The sequence below is a fragment of the Acinonyx jubatus genome, chromosome D2 (genome assembly GCF_027475565.1).
Source record: "Acinonyx jubatus isolate Ajub_Pintada_27869175 chromosome D2, VMU_Ajub_asm_v1.0, whole genome shotgun sequence".
In the NCBI taxonomy this organism is placed as follows: domain Eukaryota; kingdom Metazoa; phylum Chordata; class Mammalia; order Carnivora; family Felidae; genus Acinonyx; species Acinonyx jubatus.
In genome coordinates, this window is record NC_069393.1 from 63,159,554 (window position 1) to 63,185,476 (window position 25,923).

The 25,923-nt window shown below is 39.8% G+C and overlaps 1 protein-coding gene across 4 annotated transcripts in view; it reads right to left on the reverse strand.

Moving 5' to 3' along the window:
* The window catches only part of SORCS1 (sortilin related VPS10 domain containing receptor 1), a 502,497-nt gene that overhangs the window by 137,778 nt on the left and 338,796 nt on the right, over nt 1-25,923 (reverse strand). For all 4 annotated transcript variants that reach the window (XM_027063022.2, XM_015082978.3, XM_027063024.2 and 1 more), the window contains exon 6: nt 2,887-2,951. In XM_027063022.2, coding sequence (XP_026918823.1) covers nt 2,887-2,951 — 65 coding nt within the window. The remainder of the gene's footprint in view (nt 1-2,886; nt 2,952-25,923) is intronic.

Below are 25,923 nucleotides of genomic sequence, written 5' to 3' on the forward strand. Positions count from 1 at the left end.
GGCGTTATCAACCTTCATGGCTGCAGGGAGCATAGGAATAATGTTGGGTGAAAGAAAATGTGCAGATCAGGGAAAGCGACAGCCTTATTGTTTTCAGGATAGGGGGTTATATGCATTAGATGCCACAAGCCAGAAGCAGTATTATCCCCAAAAGCTTGAAAATTAAAGCAATCTGGGATGTTACCAATTCTATCTGTGGCTTTCTAAACAAGAGGTGCAGTCATGGGAGACAGACCCTAAAGCTCTTTCATTAGGTTTTCGTTATGGGACTTTGTTACTCTAAACATGTTTCACTGACCAGCAGCATTGGCTTCGCCTGGGAGCTTATTAGGAATGCAGTCTTTTGGGCCCGTATTGAATCAGAATCCATGTTTTAACAAGATCCCTAGTTGGGTCAGGTTACGTCCAAGCTTGAGATGCAATGCCCTAAAATTTTCCGACAACTTAGTAAGTGACTTGGTAACCCTGACAATGGGTCAACTGTGTGTATTCATTCATTCAACAAATATGTATTAAGCTCTATCTACATGTTGACACTGAGGCATGTGCTGAAGACACAATATTGAACAAAGATACACACAGCCCCTTCACTCCTAGAACATCAAGACTGGTAAAGGAAAGATACTGTAATCAAATAATCATGGAAAAGGAATGTAAATAGATTGAGTAACGTCAAGCTGAGATGAGCACAATAAAGACAAAGAAGAGTTTTGAACAAAAGCAAATAAAATAAGACACTGGTTTAGACTGGAAGTTTTGATATTATTCTGTGGTTACACTGGTGCTCATCTTTGAGGGAAGCCAGGTGCAAGGTGCAGGGCAACTCTCTGTACTAGTTTTTGCAACTTTTATGTGAGCCTAAAATTATTTCAAACTAAAAAGTTAAAATAAAAAAGAAATATTTACATCTGAAACATCCCTACTGATTAATTACAACGAATGGGTCAGGGAAGGCAGAAGGGAAGTAGATATTCCAAGCAGAGGAACCAGCAGGCCTCAGAGCCTTGTGGTGACACATAGGACCCTGCACATTCCAAGAACTCACAGCAGGCCCACAGGCCTGCAGACAAGGAGTGAAGAGAAGACACGGGGAGACGAGCTAAGGAAATGGGCAGGTACCAGATTACACTGGAACTGTAGGTCAAGGTCAGGTGTCCTTAATCATTCTACCTGAGGGAAAGATTATTCTGGCTCTTGTGTAGTAAAAACTGGACCTTGCCATCCAAGACAACCTAATCAGTTCTACAGCAATGGGGGAGGGGGGGCGGGGGTCGTGACCAGAGAGAGCCCACCGAAGAGATAGGAAGAAAGCTCTAAACTGCTGAGTTCATTCTGTGTCAGGCATAGTGCTGGACATATTACATGTGGCAGTCCTGCCTGAATTTATAAAGGAGGAAGGTGATAGCTTGGACCCTGAACTGTGCCCCCGCTGATTCTGCCAAGGAATATATTGATTCCCCAAAGGGGAAGAAGGGGAACCGCTGGAGATGAAAAAGCTCATGCTGTGTGCACAGTAATGAAGTAGGTGTGGTTTCTGGAGAGTCTGGAGTGCAGGGGTGACCCGCTTCTTTTAGCTGTAAGCTAGTGAAGTGCAGCTACCTTCTGCTTTTGTGTTCAGACGAGCTAAGGGCAAGTGGACAGGTACAGGAGACAGTGATGATGAAGTTTTTGAATTGCGAGGGGTAGGTCTCAATACTTAGATCATCACCCTCTGGCTCTGGGCTGGGCAACCTCATTGCTCTGCAGTAACTGCGGATATCAGTTTGCCTTTTCTTCTCTCTGCTTGAGGCTGACTTCTTTCTTCCCCCCATCCTTTCTTACTTCACCTGTTCTTCTTCTTCTTTTCTCCTTCTTTGATCCCTTTAACCTGTGGTGCCCTATCGTAGGCCTGGTGGTACTCCTCCACTCCTTAGACCTTCTGGAGATCCTCTGGACCAAAGAAGGGAGAGGAAACTTAGGTTATTGCTGTTTAAATATATTACTTAAACCAGCTATGCCTTGGTTTCCTCGTCTGTAAAATTAGGATAATAACCTACAAGTTCTTGTGGGGATTACTTGTGATAAAATATATGCAGTGATTAGCATAGTTCCTGGTACAGGGTACATGCTCAGTGAATGTTAGCTAGTACAAGAATTGTTATTATTTTTTAAATATTTTTTTAATGTTTATTTATTTTTGAAGGAGAGAGAGAGAGAGAGTGTGTGAGCGGGGGAGGGACAGAGCGAGAGGGAGACACAGAATCTGAAGCGTGCTCCAGGCTCTGTGCTGTCAGCACAGAGGCCGATGCGGGGCTCAAACCCACCAACCAAGAGATCACGGCCTGAGCCGAAGTTAGACACTTAACCGACTGAGCCACCCAGGTGCCCCAAGAATCATTATTATTAAGTTTTCATGTACTCAAAGCCCCAGTCTCTACACAAAGCATAGTCCCTCCTTGCAGCCGGCCTAACTGGGTTGCTAAACATTACCAATACGCCAGCAAACGAACTCGATCGATGTGTCCTTCAACCTGTTTGTGATGAGGGACACACAGAATGGTTCTCTTGTCCCTGTCATTTCCAAGTGCGTTGTGACTTCCCAGACAAAACATCGAAATATTGCCTAGGTGGTATCTGATAAAATAAGGAAACTGGAAAAACAAATGAAAACAAAACAGCAGCAATAACATAATAATGACAATAACTACAAAAGCTTCAGAAGTAAGATACTGGGGAACTTTCCCATAACCGGGAAAGAAAAACACCTTGATTGGATGAGAGATGCCGGAAGTGATTAAGACAATTCTGGATTATGAAGGACTTGGATTATTGCCACTGTGATTTCCCTAAAACATAGACTCGGCTCATGGTAGGTTGATAACATCATGGAGGAGTTGAATTACTTACGACCATCTATAGTTCTGGCCTCGAGATGCACAAGGTCTGGTTCCTTGTTTGATCCCATCACAGACCTAAAACGTGGAGAAAGAGGAAAAGGAACACCAACATGAATGACTTCATATGTGTCTTTGAGAAACTCAGCTGAGCCCACAGACTATTAACGTCCACAGGATTTAAACACCACAAGCCTTGGAATATGTCTACTATGTTTATTTATACAACCTGACAGTGAAATTCCCACTTCAAATAAAAACTATAATGAAACCTTTATTTGACAAAGGCCGGGCTTAACTCTGGCAAAGATGCTGTATGTTATTAGCTCAGACTTGCAAATAAGTCCTACACATGGCATATGTGTCTTCCTGTGGGCTCAGCTAGTGACAACCTCACTGACAGTATATTAAACTTTCAAGACTTATCAGGCAGATGCCAAGTAAGCTGCTTGCTTTAGTTGGGTCATTTGAATGGTGATTTACATTGCTGAGTGATCTAATTAATTTTTTCATTTGAAATGAGCAAAACTACGTCCTACTGTCCTGTGAACTAGGAACAAACCATGTGATTGAACCGATGCAGTGGCCTGTATGGCACAGAGCGACCATTCTCTGTATATTGAACCAGGGTGAGAGGAAAATGCAGATGTACCTCACTTTAGGAAGGGTGCCTGAAACCATATGTGTAAGTAAAATAAAATAAAAAGTAAAATAAAAGTCTATTTAAAGTGCCTTGGAGGTGTATATTATTTAGTGTAATCTTGCAGTGAGCCATACTAAATAGAAAATAATTATTCTGTTACCTGAGCTATAACAGATAGTCAAAAGTTGAATGAAAGAAGGAAGGAAATGAGAGGAGGGAGGGAGAAAGGGAGGGAGGATATAACAGTATGTGAGCTCTTTGAAATAAGTAAATTAATCACTGTCCTAAGGGCATTTCCAGAGCTCTTTCTTATTTGAACTCATTTTCTCAGCTCAAAGACTCTGAAGCATAGCTAGCTTAGTCTCTCTTCTTCTTAAGAAAAGGAGTCTCCTAACGGCCCTATTATCACTGTCAGTAAGTCTTCTCTGATTGATACATGGTCTGAAATTCAGAGTCTATGCTCACAACATTAAACCCTACTTTCTTCTCTCCGGAAGCAGAAATGTCCTCATAAGGGTTTTACGATTTCCCCCAAAGAGACAGGGGACACACACTTGGATGCTTCCCATCAGTGCAATCTGAATACGGGCAGTCGGTGACATCCTGACCATCATTTCAGTTAAATGCTAGAGCTCATCTAGGGACGGTGGCTCTCTACTTCCCACACTGAAGGGCTGACGGGATCCACAGGTGACCTCTTCTGACAAGGCCACAGTCCTGAGGCTGAAAAAGAAAACAAGCTCCCTAAAAACCTCCCAACTAGAAATCTCAGCAGTTAACTGCTGAGTTTTTGCAAATTATTAGCAGGCAGCTGCCCGCTGCTCACCTCCCACCTTGCCCGCCGCCCTGAGTTCCTTCTTTGACGTGACTAGCTCTTCTTATTCCCAGGAGAAGGCTGGCATCCCAGACACGTTGTGAAAGCTAGCATGCAGACCTATCTGCTCGGCTAATGGTGAATGTCAACGGGAGACGAAATAATTACCCTGCATCCAGTTGCAACTTTCCATGTGCTCATAGCCCCAAATCGATAATAGCAGTTTTCTTTTAAGATCTTTTATACCACATCTAAAGGCAGGAGCTGTTGTGTCAAGTGATGGGTCCCCTCTTACCAATTCACAGAAAGAGACAGGGACAAAACAGAATCATTTGTTTCCGCAAAGTCTCCTGTGGCTAACCAGCTCCTCTTACCCTGCCTGTTTTTTTCCCTACCTGTAGGAAAACAACTGCAACAAGAAAATAAAACTTTAAAGTCAAACTGCAATGTTTCCAACAACTTTTATTTGCTGATAGGCTCGCTCCTTTTCCTGGGAGTCTAGGAGTACCTCCAGATCTGCAGTCACAGATTATAAAGAATTATTGCTGCTTTTACTTTGTGGCCCCGGTACATTCTCAAAAGCTGAAGCCTAACAAGGCTAAATGTCTGCAGACATGCTGGTTTTAACGGTCCTGTCACTGACCAGACACCTTGCACAAGCACATCACTGCAGTTGACCACAAAGCACTGTGGCCTAGCACACTTATACATTTTACTTGTAACTGTGGGGTTTGATGCATATTTGTGTATAGTAAGACCAATTATTGTGCTTAATAATGGTGGCAATAATAATAATAATGGGGGGTTGCCAGGGGTTGTGGGGGAGACAGGGATGGTAAAAGGATACCAAGTTTCAGTTATAAGATGAATAAAGTTTGAGGATGTAATGTACATGACTACAATCCATGACACTGTATTATATAAGTGAAATTTGTTGAGAGTGGAACTTAAATGTTCTCACAAAGAAAAAAAGAGAATAAAAGAAAGGAAATGAAAGGAAAGGAAAGGAAAGGAAAGGAAAGGAAAGGAAAGGAAAAAGGAGAAAGGAGAAAGGAGAAAGGAGAAAGGAGAAAGGAGAAAGGGGAAGGGGAGGAAAAGAAAGAAGGGTAAATATATGAGGTGATAGATATGTTAACTCAGTGTGGAAATCCTTTTACACTGTATATGTTTCTCAAATCATCACACTGTATACTTTAAATATACTTTAATTTTATTTGTCAATTATACCTCAATAAGTCTCAAAAATAGTAACAAATCAAAAACAGCATAAACATAAAATTTAACCTAAAATATTCCCTTGATGATTTCCTTTTCAGAGTGAGATCTCAAGAATGGCTTCAAGTATCACTATCCATCATGATAGTAAGTATGACTTCTGGTATTAGGCATAAAGGGTTGGACACCCTTGTTTTATGCTTCCAGATCACCCTGTACATAACCTGTCATGGTTCATAATGGTTTGCTAGATCTCATTATATAAATGCCTCTCTTACTTCATTGAGCTCTCACGAGGCAGGTCTTCTGTTTTCTTTATCACTGAGCTCTCTGCATTCACTAGAGCATAGAGAAGAATGTTTCCTCAGTAAGTATATAGACAACATTTTCACACTGGTCAATATCTGCTGTAATATCTGATATACTGGGTTGTTCAGTTCTGGGGCTCAAAAAGAACCTCTCTGGAAATGTGAGATAAAAATGTTTGATCCAGGATCCTTTAATTATACAAAGAGGCAATAAGCAGCTGTATCTAATAAATCTTTATATTGTCTCTCTCTCTCTACATATATTTGGGAAAATGAATTCCCTTCTTGAAATGAATTTCACAGAAGGGCGGGGAAACTTCATGCCTTTGCATGTATGGGGGGGTCTCTGTCTGGAATTCCCTCTTATTCTTCTTCTGCCTTAACTCTGTTTTTAATTAATTTTTATTTTTAAAGATTTTTTAAAATGCTTATTTATTTATTTTCAGAGAGTCAGAGAGACAGTGAGAGAGGGAGAGAGCAAGCATGAGTGGGGGAGGGGCAGAGAGAGAGAGAAAGAGAGAGAGAGGGAGAGAGAGAATCCCAAGCAGGCTCTGTGCCATCAGTGAACTATGAGATCATGAACTGTGAGATCCTGACCTGAGCCAAGATCAAGAGTCAGACACTTAACTAACTGAGCTACCCAGGTGCCCCTTAACTCTTAAAAATACACACACACACACACACACACACACACACACACACACATACATATCTAGTTTGAATATAATATTTCAACAGTCATATACATTGCTCAGTGCTCATCAAGGTAAGTGTACTCTTAATCTTCTTTATCTATTTTACCCATTACCCCACCCACCTGCCTCTGGCAAACAGCAGTTTGTTCTCTGCATTTAATAGTATTTTTTGTTTGTTTCTTTTTTTGTTGCTGTTCATTTGTTTCTTAAATTCTATACATGAGTGAAATCATATGGTATCTGTCTTTCTCTGGCTGACATTTAATTTAGCATAATACTCTCTAGACCCACCCATGTTGTTGCAAGTGGCAAGATTTCATTTCTTTCTTTTTTTAGGGCTGAGTAATATTCCACAGTATACATATACCACATATTTACCCATTCATCTATCAATGGACACTTGTGTTGCTTCCATATCTTGGCTATTATACATAATGATGCAGTAAACTTTACAACTATCAGCATGTTTAAAATAATTGAAAAAAAACATAAGAAATAATCAAGTGTTGGCAAGGGTGTGGAAAAAAAAAGAACCATTGTGCACTGTTGGGAGAATCCAGATTGGTGTAGCCACTATAGAAAACAGAATGAAGTTTCCACAAAAAATTAAAAATAGAATTATCATATGATCTAGTGTTCCATTACTGGGTATTTACCCTAAGGAAAAAAACCCACTAATTCTAAAACATATATGCACCCCAGACCTTCTTAACTCTTATAGTCTGTGCACTTTTATAGGCTCAGCAGCAGATACATGAAGTTGAAAATAGACTTTCCAGTGACGACGCCACCTATGCTAAGTTGGTTGCCTTTCCAGAAACTTCCAGAACGATGCACATACTTTGGCATAGTATGAATTAGCCTATGCTTCAACTGGTGACTTCACTGTCTATCCTTATTAACCCACAAACTCAAACCTTTCTGTATTTCCATGCCAGGTACCATGCATGCCATGTATAGTCAATAAATGTTTACTGAGAGCTTTTAGAAAAGCAGAAGTATAAACCAACATGCAAACATTTACCAATGTATGTATGTATGTATGTGTGTATGTATGTATGTATGTATGTATGTATTTATTTATTTATTTATTTATTTATTATTTTTTTAATGTTTCTTTTTAAGAAAGAGAGAGAGTGCGAGCAGGGACAGGCAGAGAGAGTGGGAGACACAGAATCAGAAGCAGGCTCCAGGCTCTGTGCTGTTAGCACACAGCCCAACCTGGGGCCTGAACCTGTGAACTGTGAGATCATGACCTGAGCCAAAGTCAGACGCTTAGCTGACGGAGATTCCAGATACCCCTATCGATGTACTCGTATATACAAACTTTAGCAAGTTACTTAACGTCTCTGTACTTTTACTATTTTTATTGATAAAACGAGGCTAAAATAGGTTTTCCTAGAATATATATCTTAAAGCACTTAGCAGCTTCTTTGTACATAGCAAGGGCTCTGAAATGCAGCTGAATTCTTCACTTTTTTTCCCCCTTTCTTATTTTGGGAAGTAGGTGGGGAATGTAAACATCCATCTGAAAATTAAAACTAATGTTGGCAATAAAAGTTTCTTGAGATTTCATGGGTACCCCATTAGCAAAAATTATTTATTAAAATTATTTATCATCATATATCAATAGACCAAAAAAAGAGTCAACAGCTCAGAGATCAACTATATGAACAAATAAAATCCATTTTTTATTTAGTGAAACATTCTAAGAATAAGGGCTAAAAATTCCCTGTTCTCAAGAGCTTTAGAGCTAAAGAGGAGAGAGTCACCCCATGTAACAAGATACTCAGGGTGCTAGCTAAGGACGTGAGAGGAGTGACCTTTTACTTGCAGATGGGAACCTGTGGGAGAAGGAAGGTCTGAGAACTCTGTAGAGTAAATGAATTAAATCTTCAAGGATATGCAGTAATATGATCAATGGACAGAAGAGGTGGAAGAACATTCTTTTTAGAGATAATAGCAGATAAAAAGGCCCAGGGTCAGAGAGAATGGCCCATAGAGGCATCTACTAGCAAGTAAACAGATCCGTTTGCAGAGTAGAGAAGTAGGAAGTAAAATCAAAAGTTAGCCAGGGGTCCATTCATGAAGCACCCTGTGCTTTTTAGTCGATCCTAAAAGCCATGGAATGCCAATGAAGTGAGTTAAGTGGGCAAGGCTGTAAATAGCTAAAAAGAAGAACTTCTATCCCAGTCTATCTATATGTGGGTCTCCCCGTGCAGGCAAAGTATAAGGTGAAGGCCCTCAGGCCATGCTAGATCCAGCTCTGTTGTTGAAAACAAGACAAAGCCAGCCTCTCACACCTATGCTTCTAGTATCTTAAAGTGGTGTTCACAAGCAGAAATCATTTTTGAATAAAAATCTAAGGGTAACTGAAGCCAAGAATGCAAATAAAACAATCAGTCCCTGATATAGTGCAACGTCAGCCTTCTGAAATGCAATCAGCCAAATGCAGCCTTTGCAGACATTTTCTACAGAGAAACTCAGAAATGTCACTAGTTTATCACTCGCTTGGCATTTTGTCTGAGTTTATACCAGTTTAATATAGTGCTCGATAAATGCTGCAGAGCCACAAAATGTCCTGATATGGGTAACTGCAGAGCAAGTATTAAAAAATAAACACGATGATGGGATAGCACCTATTTATTCAGATTTAGAATTGCAGTTAATGGCATAAGGAGGAAGGAATAGGGATCTGCAGAGTAACAGAGGCTGGGGAGTTGGAAACCCCTGCTTTCTTTTTGTTTTGCAAGAGCATTCATGTTCCCACAGGCTCTCTCCATCAACAAAGCCCATAGAAGCAAGTGATTCTACCTTTCAGGGAGAAGAAACAAATTGCTGGCAGGTATTAGTGGCTGGATCCCCTGACTTCCTCTTCTGTAGCCAAGGGTTCCCTCTTCTGCTACCCTCACAGCTTGCTCTCAAGACAAAGGTCATCAGGAGAGTCCTGGTTAATGCAATAACTTTTATTCTAGAACAAAGCAGCTTATCCTGAGGTCTCATCTCCTGCCCCTCTGGAGAAAATGGGCTAGGAAAAAGTAAATAAAAAGCATCCTAAACGCGTCATTTTAGCCTCTCTCTGAATCCTAAGACACATGCTTGCTTGCTTTCTTCTGTCTTCCACACTGTCACACTCATTTCCCAAAACCAAATATAGTTGCTACAAATAACAAATAAATAGAAAGACAGACAAAAATAAGTGCTTAGTTTTTTAAATGCATAATGGCTACTGTGAATCAACATGGCCAACATCCTTAGCTCCATCAAATTCTGCATTTTGCCATCCTTACTCCCCCCACCTGGAAGCCCAACCATTGAGTTATGTGATATCTGCAACAAATGTGTGTGTGTGCATGTGCTTGTGTATGTGTTTACAGAAGCAAAGTGAGGAATGGAGAGGGTATCTGACTCAGTTAAGAGATACATAAAGCTCAGGAAGGCAGTAGGGGGATGAGGATGTTTGTTAAACAAAGTGCATGGTAGAAACAAAGCCAAACACAGAAAGCAATACTGAGCAACTAGCACTATGTCTCTCTAGACATTGAAACAACCAGATCTAAATTGGTCAGGAAAATCCATCTTGCCACAATGCTCCCCCTCCCTCTACTTTCCCTTTCTCTCATTTAATGGTGTTGCTTCTAAAACCATTGATTAATTTCCCACTTTCTCACTTCCCATTGTTTGGGCCCCTCTCCTTACCTTTGTTGTTTCCTGAATACAGATGAGGGGATCTAGAGAGGCACCAGGGAAGATGACTACATGGTCAGTGGGGTCCCCAAACAGAAGTCAGTGAGCCAGTGAGATACAGAGAAGTATATTTTAAATGATCCAACAGTTTGGGATTGAGGTAAAGGAGTAGCTCAAAATATTTCTTTAATAAAGTTTATTTTTATCTTTTTATTGGTTTTAATTTTTTCATGTTTATTTTTGAGAGAGAGAGTGAGCAGAGGAGGGGCAGAGAAAGAAGGAGACACAGAATTGGACGCAGGTTCCAGACTCCGGGCTGTCAGCACAGAGCCCGACGCGGGGCTGGAACTCACAAACTGTGAGATCATGACCTGAGCTGAAGTCGGACGCTTAACCGACTGACCCACCCAGCCCCCCCTTCTTCCCCCCCTTTTTAAAATCTTTTTAAACTGTAGTGCTATCATACTCTATGTACTTTTAGCAACTTGTAAATTTTACTCTAATACATCTTAGAGACTGTTCCATGCCACATCATAAAATTAATGACATAGATCTCTACTTTATTGCAACTTATTAAATGAAAATACCCAATTTGTCTACCTATTGTCTACTGATTGACCTGAAACAGAAATGTATAATAAAGGAAAAAAAAAACCACTGGAAATACACAGACAAAATTTATCACAGTAGTCATCTCTGAGAGAGGTTTTAGAATTGGGGGTGACAGTCAAAGAGATCATTGTTCCTATCAGTAGTTTAATTTTTTACAAGGAATATGTATTTATGCACTATTCTTATAATTAATAATAATAAACCTGTACTATTATTAACAGTAAGAATGTTTATTCAGTCTGGAAAACAAAGTCTATGAGGAAACATAATCGATGTGTGCAAGTCACAAAGGGATTGAGAGAAGCAATGAGTGAGGTTAGCATGCAGAGGAGACCTGGAATTTTCTTGAACCCCAGAGCACTTGCACTTCTGCCACCAACTTACTAAGAGTGCTTGGAAGGTAATGCCATGGAAGAGCAGTGGCAGGACGCACCACTAAAGACACAAGGGTGCGTGTGTGTTTGTGTGTGCGCGTGTGTGTGTGTTGGTCTTAAATTCTAAGTGAGAGGAGGAAGGTGTGAATGTCCAGCTTGAGACTAGAGGGGCCATATTAAGAGAAGACAAGGAGAGGACAGAACTTCACCACTTCCCCTTTCTTTCCATTTCTGTTAAGGGCAAAGGACTTTAGAGAGAAGAACAAGTAAGTGTAAAGGAAGTGAAACCTGAGCATTTTGTTGCTGGATACAATTTGGCTCAGAGAAATTATATTCTAGAAGAGAAGTCCAACAATAGCAAACTTCACAGTTTTTGTTTGAACATACCAAGGAAGGAAAACAAAAATGAGCACATGCCAATATACAATGATTTGTTAGTTGTAAGATGAGGAAATGCACTAAGATGCTTACACTTTAACTCTAGAAAATATACACAAAATAGAAAGTAAAACAGGAGCGAAATACCCAGGAAATGCAGTATCTTCTCCCTACATCTGAATGAATCATCTTTTACATCTCTGGGGTGCTGCTGCGAGTAAATCACCATGGAGACTATTGGTCTAGATTAAGGATTCCTGGATTATCCTTAGTATTTAAACCTCGGAGGGGCAGACAGGTGATTCTCAATTAAGTTTTTCAATGAATGAATGAATGAATGAATGAATGAATGAATGAATTCAACAAGTATTTACTGGATATGGGACCATGTGCCAGAGGAAGTTCTAATGTGTTAAGGGTTTAGTAGTGAAATTAAACAGGATAATCACTGCACTTCACGATGTTCCATTTCAATGCAGAAGGCAGGGAAGGTATAAATAAACATAAATATCTATCAGGTGGTGATAACAACCTTTCTGGAGAGTTGTGTAGGAAAAATATATACAAACTATACGAAGCTTTAACTACATCAAAAACACCACTGTTATACAGTGTTGATCAATGGCTGGTGTCCATCTGTTAAGCACAGAATCGATACCACACAGGACTTGCAAGGCTGTGCCCTTGTTGGCTTCCTGCTCATCAACTGTCAACAACTCGGATGAGAATACCTATTGTGTGTCTACAAAATTCACACATGACACAAACTGAGGAAAAATAATGATGAGATAAGAGAAAGGCAGTGGCAGCTCTGAACGCAATTTACTTGCCTGAGGGCATAGAGTTAATAAATGACACAATCAGATAGGAACTTAGGATTTCTAATTTTTCTACAGTTCTATGTATCATCTGTAAAAAAGAATGTTAGCAACAAGATTTCATTAAAAAAAAACTGTTCTGAAGAGTTAAAGAAAGAGTAGGTGAAGCTATCACTCTCGTCAACAGTATAAATTAAGGGATCGTCTTGAGATGAAAAGTCTGTTACAGGTTAACTAATTCAAACACCATATGTCACAATTGAGGACACCAAGGCTTCAAGAGAGCAAATACCTTGTCCAAGGCCACATCACTCAGACAGTGTCAAGACTGAAACTACTAACCCAGGTTCTTAACTTACTCCAATGGTCCTTCTCATGAAAAACAATTCATTTTCTTTTTACTCCTTAGTATCTCAGCAAAGATAGTATTAACATAAAAGATAATGTATGTGTCTTACACCAAAAAGGTAAGGAGAGATGATGAGAAAACTTCAGACCATGTGACATCCTGCGAGGGTTATGTGATGCTATGGCTTGAATGTTTGTGTCCCCCTCACCCCAAATTTATGTTGAAGCCTAACTTCCAGGAGATGGTATTAGGATGTGAGGCCTTGGGTAGGTGATATGTGCCCATATAACAGAGACCAGAGAGGGCCCCCTTGCTCATTCTACCATATGAGAACACAGCAAGGAGGTAACCAACCACCTGTAACCCACTCAAGAGGGCCTTCATCAGACCCCCATATCACTGGCATCCTGATCTCAGACTCCCAGCCCCCAGAACTGTGAGAGAGCAACTTCTGTGGTTTATAAGCTATCCAGTCTGTGGCATTTTGTTATAGCAACCCCAACGGACTAAAACATGTTTAATGGGCATTAGGGTAGTGTGGACCTAGGCATATTTGTGTGGGTTCTATATCCTAGAATCTGAAATTAGCCTGGAAATTAAGTCTAGCTTAGATCCGCAAATATCAGGGCCCCTACGTGGCTTCTCTGCAGTTACTTGAAAAATGACAATAAGTTCTGATCCTTCTGAGAAACATAATGTTAGTTTCTACACTGGACCGGTAGGTCCCCGCCCCCTACCTAAGGCTGGTTTAACCATTCTCAGAGCTCTGCTTTATTTTTTGAACCTGTTATGAAACAAAAACACTGCTGGATATTGACACTGCAGAAAAAGTACCCCAGAAGGCTATATCTCACAAGTCCCTCAGTGGAGAAGGGAAAGTAACCCAGTCAGTAAAGCATGGAGGGAAGCAAGGACAGAATCCAGTTACACACAGGAAGAAATCAGATTCATCACAGCAGGGGCACACATTCCTGGGGTGTCACAAGGCAGCTACTCTCTCCAGTACTCTGCTTATTTACAAAGAATTTCTGGAGTTCTGATTACAAGGTGTCCAGGGATTTGGAACTGGGCAAACACAGCGATGATACCCCGTGAAAATACTTTGAAGGCCAGTGCCAATGTGCCTTTGAACTCGTATTAACTGCCTGGCCGAGGAAACGAATGTGATGATGGAAAGCATCGAACATACATTTTGATTTTTTTAAATTAATAATCCACTCTGGGTGAAAATTCTAAAGTTAGAGTCAAAAACATCTCAGTGTGACAGAAAGAAAAGACAGGAAGCGGGGAGAAGTTAAAATAGAGGGGAGGGAGAGGAGCAGAAAGGAGAAGCCATGAAAGAGGAAGGGGGACGAGCAGGCAAGGAGCAAAAGAGGCCTGGATGGAAGGGTGAAGACTTGATAAGGAGGAAGAAAGGGGCAGGAAAGGAGAGCTTCTGTCCAGTGGCTTCTCTGCAGGTCACCAAGCCTTCCTGTTGTTTGTCTCCAGCCACCACCAGCACCCACCCTGAATTCCTCCAGCTGGAAATTATCCTTGAATGCTCTATTATTATTGTAATTGGTATAATTTATTTAAATAACACTGCTTTTAGAAATCTAATGGTAAAAATAATATGCGTTCACTTAAAATGTAATGGAAAGCGGACCAAGGTATACAAAGGAAAATAAAACATTCACACAGTGAGTTCATCTGGAAACAACCAACTTTAACATTTTGTTGTTGATCTTTTAGGGTACTTTTTCTCTGCTTCTGTAGGCATTCCTTTTTAGAAAAAAAAAACTTTTACATAACATAATACTGGAACATAGCATAACATACCATAATATTGGAACGTACTATTTTGCCAGCTGCACCAGTATTCTGTAATTTACTTAACTGATAGGCTGACTACAGAGTATTGGTAGTGTCCATACATAATACTGTGATGATTATCTTTGTAGGTAAATATTGGTCTGTCTTTCTAAACTCTTGATTTTTTAATAGGCAGAATTATTCAAGGAGGGAATTTCACTAACTCAAAGAGAATGAGCATTTGTTTAAGACTCCTGCTACACATTGGGGCACCTGGGTGGCTCAGTCGGTTGAGCGTCCGACTTCGGCTCAGGTCATCATCTCACAGTCTGTGAGTTCGAGTGCCGCGTCGGGCTCTGTGCTGACAGCTCAGAGCCTGGAGCCTGCTTCAGATTCTGTGTCTCCCTCTCTCTCTGCCCCTCTCCCGCTCATGCTCTGTCTCTCTCTTTGTCAAAATAAATAAAAACATTAAAAAAAAGACTCCTGTTACACTGTCCAATTGTCCTCCGGAAAGTTTATATAAATTATGCTCCTAAGAACAGCATACACAGTGTTCATTCCCCAAGGCCTCACCAAGGCTAAGTATTATCTTCTTAAAAAAATCTATCCCTGTGATAGTTTAATAAATTATATATCTTGTTTGTTTTGTTGCTTTTATTTCTGATTTGTGAGGCTCAACATTTTCATTTTGTCTTTTATTTTTCTTTATAGATTGCCTATCATGTTCATGGGCCTCATATCCACAGAGATGATTTTACTCAAGTTTTCATTTGTAAAATGGATTAAATTGTTTAGGATGTTAGCCCATTTATTGTACTTTCTTTTTCATATATTTTTTAACAGGTTAAGTTTGGAACCTGGATTGTTTCTTTTGGTAATTAATTTTTTTTTGAGTAATCTCTGTATCCAATGTGGGGCTCAAACTCACAATCCTGAGATTATGAGTCACATGCTCTACAGACTGAACCAACCAGGAACCTTTGTTTTGGTAATTAAAATCAGTATTGAACAACAAAGGTCAGTACTCTTTTATAGAAGTTTGGGTTTTGGTGTGAAGCAGAAAATCTTGCTTTTTCTTTGATGGGGACAAAGAAGATGGGGAAAGGAAGAAGTGTGTGTGTGTGTGTGTGTGTGTGTGTGTGTGTGTGTGTGTGTGTTGATGATGATGAGTACCTCCAAGTCACCCTCCTGATGATGAAGATTCTGTGAGATGCCCAACTGAACAAACTGGGGGAAGCCCAGAACCGTGGAGGGAAATCCCCTCCTCCAGGGCCAATAAAGGAGTTGTGTCACTAGGAAAATCCATTTCCTTCTGAGATCTTTATCCCAGGTCAGACCCTAAAATATTCCTTTAAAAATGATTTTACTAGACAGAGTGATCTTGCCTTTAATTAGCAAGTGGCACTTTAATGGCATATTAGTGTCTAATGGGATTGTGTTCCAACTAGCCCAGAACAAGGGCACAGAGATATCTAAAGAAACAACAACCCCGGTAAGATGGGCTTATTCATCATCTTTTCTGGTCACTAACCAATGGTATAAATAGATAAATGATCAAGATGGGACAATTATTCCTTATAGGGGAATTCTAATTAATACTGATAATAAGAAATGATCGAAGTAGGAAATTACCATCAGAATACCACAGAAATAACTGTTACAGGCAAGATCCACTGAGGAACACTAGAATTAGTGGGCAAAATGCATAGCCTCAAAGAATCTTTCCCAAAATATTTATTAATTATTTTGGTGTTTTTAACATATGTTCACAAAATTTTTGATACTCTTCTTGCCAAGAGTTGGAGCTTAATTCTCTTTCCCTTGAGAATGCACTGGATTTAGTAACTCGCTTTTAACAAATAGAGTATGGAACAGGAAAAACAGTAATTTTGCAATGGAAAAACCTGGCAAACCCTACCTTAAGTGATCAAGGTTAACATCACTGGTAATAAGACATATTGATATACTATATTGTTTGATATGATGCCATGAGAAGGGGACATCATTTCTGTGATATTCTTCCAAATAATCTATAACCCTGTAATCATGAGAAAATATCAGACTAACCTGATTTCAGGTACATTCTAAAAAATATCTGACTAGCACTCTTCAAAACTGCCTAGGTCATCAAAGACCAGGAAAGTCTGAGGACCTGCCACAGATTGAAAAAGACTAAAAGATACAACAAATAAGTGCCATGTGGGATTTTGGGAAAAAAGGACATTTTTTATGTAAAAATTTTGGGGGAATCCAAATCAAATCTCCAGTTAAGTTGACAGCCTTTTACCAATGTTAATTTCTTCATTGTAAATACTGCTCCATGGTTATAAAACATGTTAACTTAAGAGAAGCTGACTGAAGATGATATGGGAACTCTCCATTCTATCTTTACAATTCTTTAATGCTAAAATTACTTTGAAATAAAAAGTTAGGGGGGAAACTATACCCAAATCTCCCAAGGATGTACTCATTTCGAAGAAAACTACTATAAATAGGAAAGTGATCTGCCCTTTCTAAATCATTGGCGTCACATGGAATGGATGGGTCAGGTCATTCTATCACCTAAAATGGGTAAACTACTGTAGCATTCCAACTAGTGTAAATTTATGATTCATAGATTTCAATAATCACAAAAAATAAAGTTATACTATTAAAAAAATGATACAATTGGAAAAGTGGCTCGTATTCCTGAGATGTTCTTACTCTTCCTTTATTTAGAAGTAGAAATGCATGTGGACAGCCAGAGTTTTTTCTGATTCTAGAGCTGCCCTGATTACTGTGGGAGGAGTCTGAAAACATAAATCTGTTGGCCCAGGAACTGTTGAAGTGTGAGGGTGGATGTGAAGCTCCGGCTGATGTGCCTGTACACTATGTCTGCTTTGGGTTCCTCTCTCTTAGGCACCTTGCCTTCCTTGGCTTCCGAATACAGGAAGGCTAACTGCCCATAGGAGGCACATTCTGGAAGAGCTAGTTTGTTCTCTGGGTTAGTGATGCAGAAGCTCTCCCAGGCACATAAATATTCTAACAAGTTTCATCTTGTCACAATAGAGTCATAAAATTGCTCTGTTCAGCACATGGTAATGGCTTTGTAATTCAATTATTGGTAGAATTTGTCTTCTGGTATTTATCTGCCTTAAACTTCAGGCACTCATGGAAAACCCTTTACCATAAATTTCATAAATGCTGCAGCAGGTTCTGTCCTCCACCCCAGGGCACATCTTGCCATGCCTGTGTGAAAACCTTGACAGCTTTCTCTAAATTATGGAATTGCTTTGTTTAGAGATGTTGATGTTTTAAGTGCCAGAGCCAAACGATAAAAAACAGTGGGACAGGTCCATTTCCTCTGGTTATTCTCTGTAGAGAAAGAGAGATCCTGACAGACAGAAAAAGTTCATTCTCAATCCAAAAGGCTGTTTTTAGCCATTTATCTAGAATTGTGTGGAAGGGATTCCTTCAATTCATAGGAGGTCATATGTGATAGCTTCAAAGTTCTCGAAGAATCCCGGTAACATTCTGAATACATTCATAAACACATCAGGGCTGGTCATCTACACGGACTCCCTGGTCAAAGAGTTGGTTTAAGGATCTTCTTCTGTCCGCTCTGCCTTTCTTTCCTACCATGTCAAACAAGCCAGTTCATAGATCTTCTCTACCATTCTGTTTAGGATTTACCATCCCACATCTTATTAGTTACCTATTAAGACAACATTATCTAACCTTCGATTTGAAAAGTAGGTATCTGTGGCTGCCTCATCCCCATATTCATTCTTTAATTTTCACATATTTGACAAATACTTATTGAGCATCTACTTTATCAATTCCAAAATGCTCACTTTTTTAAAAAAATTTTAACATCTCTTAAATTCATTGGTATCTTATAATCATTGAAATGATAATGTTTAGGGGCACCTGAGTGGCTCAGTCAGTTAAGTGTCTGACTTCCACTCAGGTCGTGATCTCGTGGTTCATGGGTTTGAGCCCTACATCAGACTCTGCTGACAGCTCAGAGCCTGGAGCCTACTTCAGATTCTGTGTCCCCCACTCTCTCTGCTCTGAGAAATAATAAACCCCCCTCTGAGAAATAAATAAACATTAAAAAAATAAATGATAATGTTTAACTGGCATGTTTTTTTTGACAATACATAAAATAAAGGTATCATCATTCAATGGGATTTTAGAGTTGATGAGATATGGTATGCTCCAGGCAGTGTTCTAGGCATTTCACTCCATTAGCTCTTTGGTCAATTTCTTCTCATCTTTGGCCTATCAATAGACAAGTCCCTTTCCTTAAAAACCATTCCCCAGGAACACCCTCCATCATAACTTAATATGAATATATATTTGTGTGTGTCTTTTATTTTTTCCTTCTCCTCTTCCCATTTCTCAATGTGTTAACATGAGATAATAGTGGCTGACCTTACTTCTTGGTATTTTGGTTACAGAATACAAAAAGGAGAAGCATGACTCAGTTAAAAGAGGAATATTACCCAAAAACAATGCGGAATATGCAATTTTTTCTCATCTTTTTGGGGAGGCATTTATCATGTTTTATGTTATATGGGGGACAATCACATCACTGTCAGGTGAAGCATAATTATGTTTTTGTTTTTACTTGGAGATTATATATGGTTTTACAAATGTGCCAGGTACCAAGTTCTCAAGGGGTAGACTGTGGTGATTTTGTATTGGATCGACTTGCCCAATCTACAACCATATTTTCCACAGTCTCTATAATTTCAGATTAGAACTGACCAAAAGGAAGTACATATGAGATGCAGAAGACAGCAGGGAAGCAGTAGCCGTTTCACTCTGAAGGTCGTTTTGGTTCAAGGTGCCAACAGACAGCAAAAAATTGCTGGCAAGTTATGGTCTGGTCTGTCCTTGCCCTTCCCTTCCCAAGTTCTATGTCCAGCTATTCTTCCAGATTGCCAACCTCGCACCCTCAGGCCCCAAGCCAGATGCTGGTTTTCAACTCCCAGAGGGGGCCATGCTACAGTCCCAACTCAGCAGCTGCAAACTCCTCCAGGACAGGAACTGTGTTTCCTCTAAGTTCACGGCCAGGAGTTAGATCTAAAAATTACTCACTCAATTGATATAAATTAAATGAACCGAGTAACAAGGGTTTCTAAGTAATTGAGAAGCTATAAAATTAAACACTAAACTGATTTTCTATCCATTGTTCCTGATTCTGGGGCAACAGGAAAGTAAAATACATGTCTGCATTAAAAATTCCCACTGAATTCACATATCAATCAACGCGATACCCCACATTAATAAAATAAAGGATAGGAACCTTATGATTCTGTCAATGGAGGGAGAAAAAGCATTTGACAAAATACAGCATGCATTCTTGATAAACATCCTCAACAAAGCAGGTATAGATGGAACATACTTCAACATCATATGAAAGACCCACAGCTAACATCATCCTCAATGAGGAAAAACTGAGAGCCTTTCCCCTATGATCAGGAACAAGAAAAAGATGTCCACTCTCACCATTATTAACATGGTCCTGGAAGTCTTAGCCTCAGCAGTTAGACAGCAAATAAATAAAAGCCATCCAAATCGGCAAGGAAGAAGTCAAACTTTCACTAGTTGCAGATGACATGATACTCTACACAGAAAACCCAAAAGACTTCACCAAAATAGTCAGAAAAACACATGAATTCACTAAAGTCACAGGACATTAAATTAACGTGCAGAAATCTGTTGGATTTCTATACACCAATAGCGAAGCAGCAGAAAAAGAAATCAAGGATTCGATCCCATTTGCAATTGCACCCAAAACAATAAGATGCCTAGGAATAAACCTAACTAAAGAGGTAAAAGACCTGTACTTGAAAACTATAGAACACTTATGAAAGAAATTGAAGAGGACACAAAGAAATGAAAAAGTATTCCATGCTCACGGATTACAAGAACAAACATTGTTAAAATGTCTATACTACCCAAAACAATCTACACGTTTAATGCAATCCTTGCTAAACTACCACCAGCATTTTTTGCAGAGCTAGAACAAAAAAATCCTAAAATTTGTATGGAATCACAAAAGACCCCAAATAGCCAAAGCAATCCTGAAAAATAAAAACCAAAATGGAGCTATCACAATTCTGGATTTCAAGCTATATTATAAAGTTGTAGTCATCACGACAGTATAGTGCTGGCACAAAAACAGACACATAGATCAATGGGACAGAAGAGAAAACCTAGAAATGGACCCACAACTCTATAATCAAGTCACCTTTGACAAAGCAGAAAAGAATATCCAATGGAAAAAAGACAGTTTCTTCAACAAATGGTAATGGGAAAAACTGGATGGCAACAAGTGGAAGAACAACACCATACACAAAAATAAATTCAAATTGGATGAAAGACCTAAATGTGAGACAGGAAACATCAAAATCCTAGAGGAGAACACAGGCAACAACCTCTTTGACATCAACCTGAGCAACTTATTACTAGATACATCACTGAAGACAAGAGAAACAAAAACAAACATGAAAGATTGGGACTTTATCAAAATAAAAAGCTTCTGCATAGCTAAGGAAACAATAAACACACCTAAAAGGCAGCCTATAGAATGGGAGAAGATATTTGCAAATGACATATTGGATTAAAGGTTAGAATACAAAATCTATAAAGAACTTACAAACTCAACACTCAAAAAAAGAAATAATCCAGTGACGAAATGGACAGAGGACATGAATAGACACTCTTCCAAAGAAGACATCCAGATGGCTAACAGACACATGAAGGTATGCTCAACACAACTCATCATCAAGGAAATACAAACCAAAACCAAGATGAGATACCACCTCACACAAGTAAGAAGGCTAAAATTAACAACACAAGAAACAATAGGTGTCGGCAAGGACGTGGAGAAAGGGGAACCCTCTTGCAGTGTAGATGGGAATGCAAACTGGTGCAGCCACTCTGGAGAATAGTATGGAGCTTCCTCAAAAAGCTAAAAATAGAACTACCCTATGATCCAGCAATTGCAGTCTTAGGTATTTACCCAAAGGATAAAAAAAATATAGATTCAAAGGGGTACATGCATGCCAATGTTTATAGAAGCATTATCAACAATAGCCAAAGTATGGAGACAGCCTAAATGCCCATCAACTGATGAATGGATAAAGAAGATGTGATGTGTATGTGTATACACACACACACACACACACACACACACACACACACACACTGGAATATTACTCAGTCATCCAAAGAATGAAATCTTGCCATTTGCAATGACATGGATGAAGCTAGAATGTATTATGCTAAGCTAAAGAAGTCAATCAGAGAAAGACACATATCATAGGATTCACTCATATGTGGAATTTAAGAAACAAAAACCAATGAAAATATGGGAAAGGTGGGGGGATAAGAGACTGGAAAACAAGCCATAAGAGAATCTTAAGATAGAGAACAAACTGAGGATTGTTGGAGGGAGGTAGGGGTGGGTGGGCTAGATGGGTGATGGGTATTAAGGAAGGCACTTGTGATGAGCACTGGGTGATGTATGTAAGTGATGAATAACTGAATTTTACTCCTGAAACCAATATTGCACTATACATTAGCTAAAATTTAAATTAAAAAAAAATCCCATTGAAAATATAAATTGTGAAATTGGATGTCAAAATGAGATTGCCACATTCCAGAAACTAATGCCCAACTCTTCCTTATTACGCTTTTAGATGATAGTTCATATTTACTCATCATGTATTATATGTATCTAGAGTTTAACCTGAGTTCTCATTTTTATCCTGGTAAGTATACACAACCCTACAATGATGACTGATACATAGATGAAGACTATAAGGCTTAATTAAAGAGGTTAATTAAATAGCTCATTGTCACACCCCTTGAGAACAGGATTCTAGCAAAGTCATTCTGACTCCAGAGCTCTCAACTGTAAACCGTAAACACCATCTCTTTTTTTTTTAAACGTTTATTCATTTTTGAGAGACAGAGAGAGACAAAGTATGAGTGGGGGAGGGGCAGAGAGAGAGGGAGACACAGAATCTAAAGCAGGCTCCAGGCTCTGAGCTGTCAGCACAGAGCCCGACACGGGGGCTCGAACCCACGAGCTGTGAGATCATGACCCGAGCCGAAGTCAGACGCTTAACCGACTGAGCCACCCAGGCGCCCCTAAACACAACCTCTTATTGACTGAAGACAACACACAAAAGCGACATATGAATGTATGAGCAAGAGAAACCACATACACAGACACAGCATAAACCCAGAGGCTCTTGAACTTGAAGACTAAGTGAAGTCTGATCACTAGAGCATAAGTCAATTTCTTTTAATATTGTTCTAAATTAGGAAGCCATAATAATGAGGATGTTCCCCTCGCTCTTGCACTCTGCTATCATAATAGTTCTTAGTGGGAATCTGGAGAAGTGATGGAGTCTCAGCTGCTCAGAGATGGAGGAGCTGCAGCCCATGGAGACAGGAAATCATCAAGATAAGGAGGACGGGGATCAGTGATGGCCATTAGTGAATGAAGACCATGAGAAAAGTGATGGGCTCACATGCAGCAGCAGGGGGAATTTAACTTAATGTGGAAGGAAACTTGCTAATCATACGGGGAGATTACGAAGTGGAGGAAAGTACAAGAGGATTAGAAAATGGCACTCATGTGGAGATCATTAACAGAAGGAAAAAAAAAAAAGATAAAACATCAGTCCTCTCAAGAAAAATGAAAATCCTCTTATCTAGCACTCACAGCACAGGTACCAGAAATGCCCCAGTGTAGCTCTGGGGATGGGATCTCAGGAATGACTTCCTGCCTCTTCTCCTGCTCCTGACTCAAACCACAGGCATGATTCAGCTCAGACGGTAGTTTGGTAGGGGGCTCAGGACCAGAAAAGATTGTCTGGGAGGAAGGGGGAAAGTGTAAGAGAAGAGACAATGAAGTCAATACTCCAAAGAAAGGGCGGTCTGGGGTTCTTCTCCTGAGCCCATACTCTGAAGTGTATCAAGGATCTGTCAGTTTGGGCAGTCTGGGGCAGAACTCCCCATGAGTTCTGGGCAGTTCTGGGCAGTCCAGGGTGCGGTCACCTCATCCATGCTTACACAGATCTCATTATCCCCCAGGACAGCCTATTAGGCTAATAAGCAGCCTACCACATAGAAAAGTGTTCCTTCTACCGATCTAGAATTCTTCTCCCTTCAATATGTACGCAGACAGCTTAGAAATCTAACTTTTTCATTTTTTTAAGTTTATTTATTTATTTTGGGAGAGAAAGAGAGGGCACAAGCGGGGGAGAGGCAGAGAGAGAATCTCAAGCAGGTTCTGTACTGACAGTGCAGAGCCCAATGTAGGGTTTGAATCCATGAACTGTGAGATCATGACCTGAGCCAAAACCAAGAATCAGATGCTTAACTGATTGAGCCACCCAGGCATCTTTTATGGCTCCTTGACTTAACAAATGGAGTCCATGCAAGACGTGTTTTAATCTGGATGTATCTGCGGGTTCATGCAGTGCATATACATACATGTGTGCATTTGATGAAGTCAGTACCTTATGTGCGTGTGTGTGTGTGTGTGTGTGTGTGTGTGTGTGCGCGCGCGTGCGCGAGTGTATGCACACCAAGTTCTGCTGTTCCATTTATTGCCCTACATAAAATAGGTGGAAACATGTTAAAGACAGTCTTGGTCCTTAAGAAATTATCCATTAGCAGGAGAGGGAAATGAGGAAATAAAAAGACAGATATGCAAAACCTACTAAGTGCTAAGTTACTTAATAATAATTATCTATGTCCTTTTTAATTCCCAAAATAAGCCTTGGGAGAAGGAAACTGAAGCTCAGGCAGGTGAAGCAGTTTCTCAGGATCGCTCAATCAGTAAAAAGCAAGGCAGGAATCTGAAGCTTGATGTGCTGACTCCAAGCCTGTGTTCCTTCCAACAATCACATAGACAGATTTGCAGTACAACACATTTTATGATCCACTGCATTTTATTTGTGACATATTTAAATTCACATTAACCACATTTAAATTCAAAGAAAGAGATTCTTCTTGCCTAGAAAAACAAGAAGCACGTATCAAAGAAGGTTCAGAGAGTAAAGGCAGGCATCACTGTAAGGCCATAAAGATCCAACATTGTGATCCTAATAATGACAAAAATCCTCATCCATTATTTTTGTATTCAAAGATCAAAACTGTCCTAACACAAGGTAAGTGCTAAAAAGTAGTCACTGCTAAAAATAATAATGATAATAAGGACAGTTTATCCCCCAGGTAGGCATATTTATAAAGCCAGAGAGATAAGAGGGATAAACTGGTCCATAGACTAATCAGTGCTTAGAATTATTTATCTGGCCTTCTGGAATTTAGCACACAGAATTGGGAGGCTGGGGACGGGAGGTCAGAAAAATGTGCATTCAAACTCAGGATGGCAAGAATCTAGTTATGTTCTTATTCTTTTTAATTTTATGTTGTAAGCAATGAGGAACAAGGCAAATGTTTGATCAGGGAAATGCCTACAAGATTCCTTAGGCATTAGTATGCTATCAGGAGAGGGGGGCTTTTTCTCCATTCCTAATGAGCCAGAGTAATGGGAATAGAAAAGAAAGTGGGCAGGTGTAACTTCATGGAGGTAGAAGTGATGCGGATTGGAAAATCAACATATAAAAGGAACTGAGTAAGAGAACAGAGGGGAATATGGCTCAAAAATGCTACGGCTGGGTTACAGGATACACAGAAATACAGACGCCTAAAAATCAAAATCCGATTCTGAACTGTGAGATGTTCCACCTCCACCTGGGCATAAAATTGAAAGCTAATGATGGTGTTTATTTAGAAGTTCCTGGCAAACGAAGACCCACTTCAGAGCTTTGGGTGAAGGATGAGGCAGAGTATCTTCAAAAAGTAGCCATACTCCCTTACTAATAAAGTACACCCAATTTTCTAGCTATTTTGATAAGACAGAGTTTTACTTTTTACTTTACTAGTTTATTTTATTCTATTTATTTTATTTTTGTAATATGATTAGACCCCAATCCATTTCCACTTTGCAAGACATGGGGAAAGAAGAGTGCAGAGGAATCCATTAAACCCATCTGGGGAAAGAGAAAAGAGTCACAGCCAATTCATGCCACATCCTCTATGTCCCTTTGTTGCGAATGGCTTAGAAATCTCGGAGATGCCATGCTGAGTGGCCAGCATATCTGAAGGAGGAAGAAGAAAGGTCATGGTGGCCTGGTGGTATAAAAAACAAACTACCAAACAACAACAAGGGTAAAAAAAAAAATTCCTCGCATTGGCCCAGCAGCAATATTCAATAAAGACTTGGGGATGAGTGTTAGTGATATGAGTCAGAGTCACAGAGAGATTACTTTAAGCGCTGAAGTGTTTTCTGA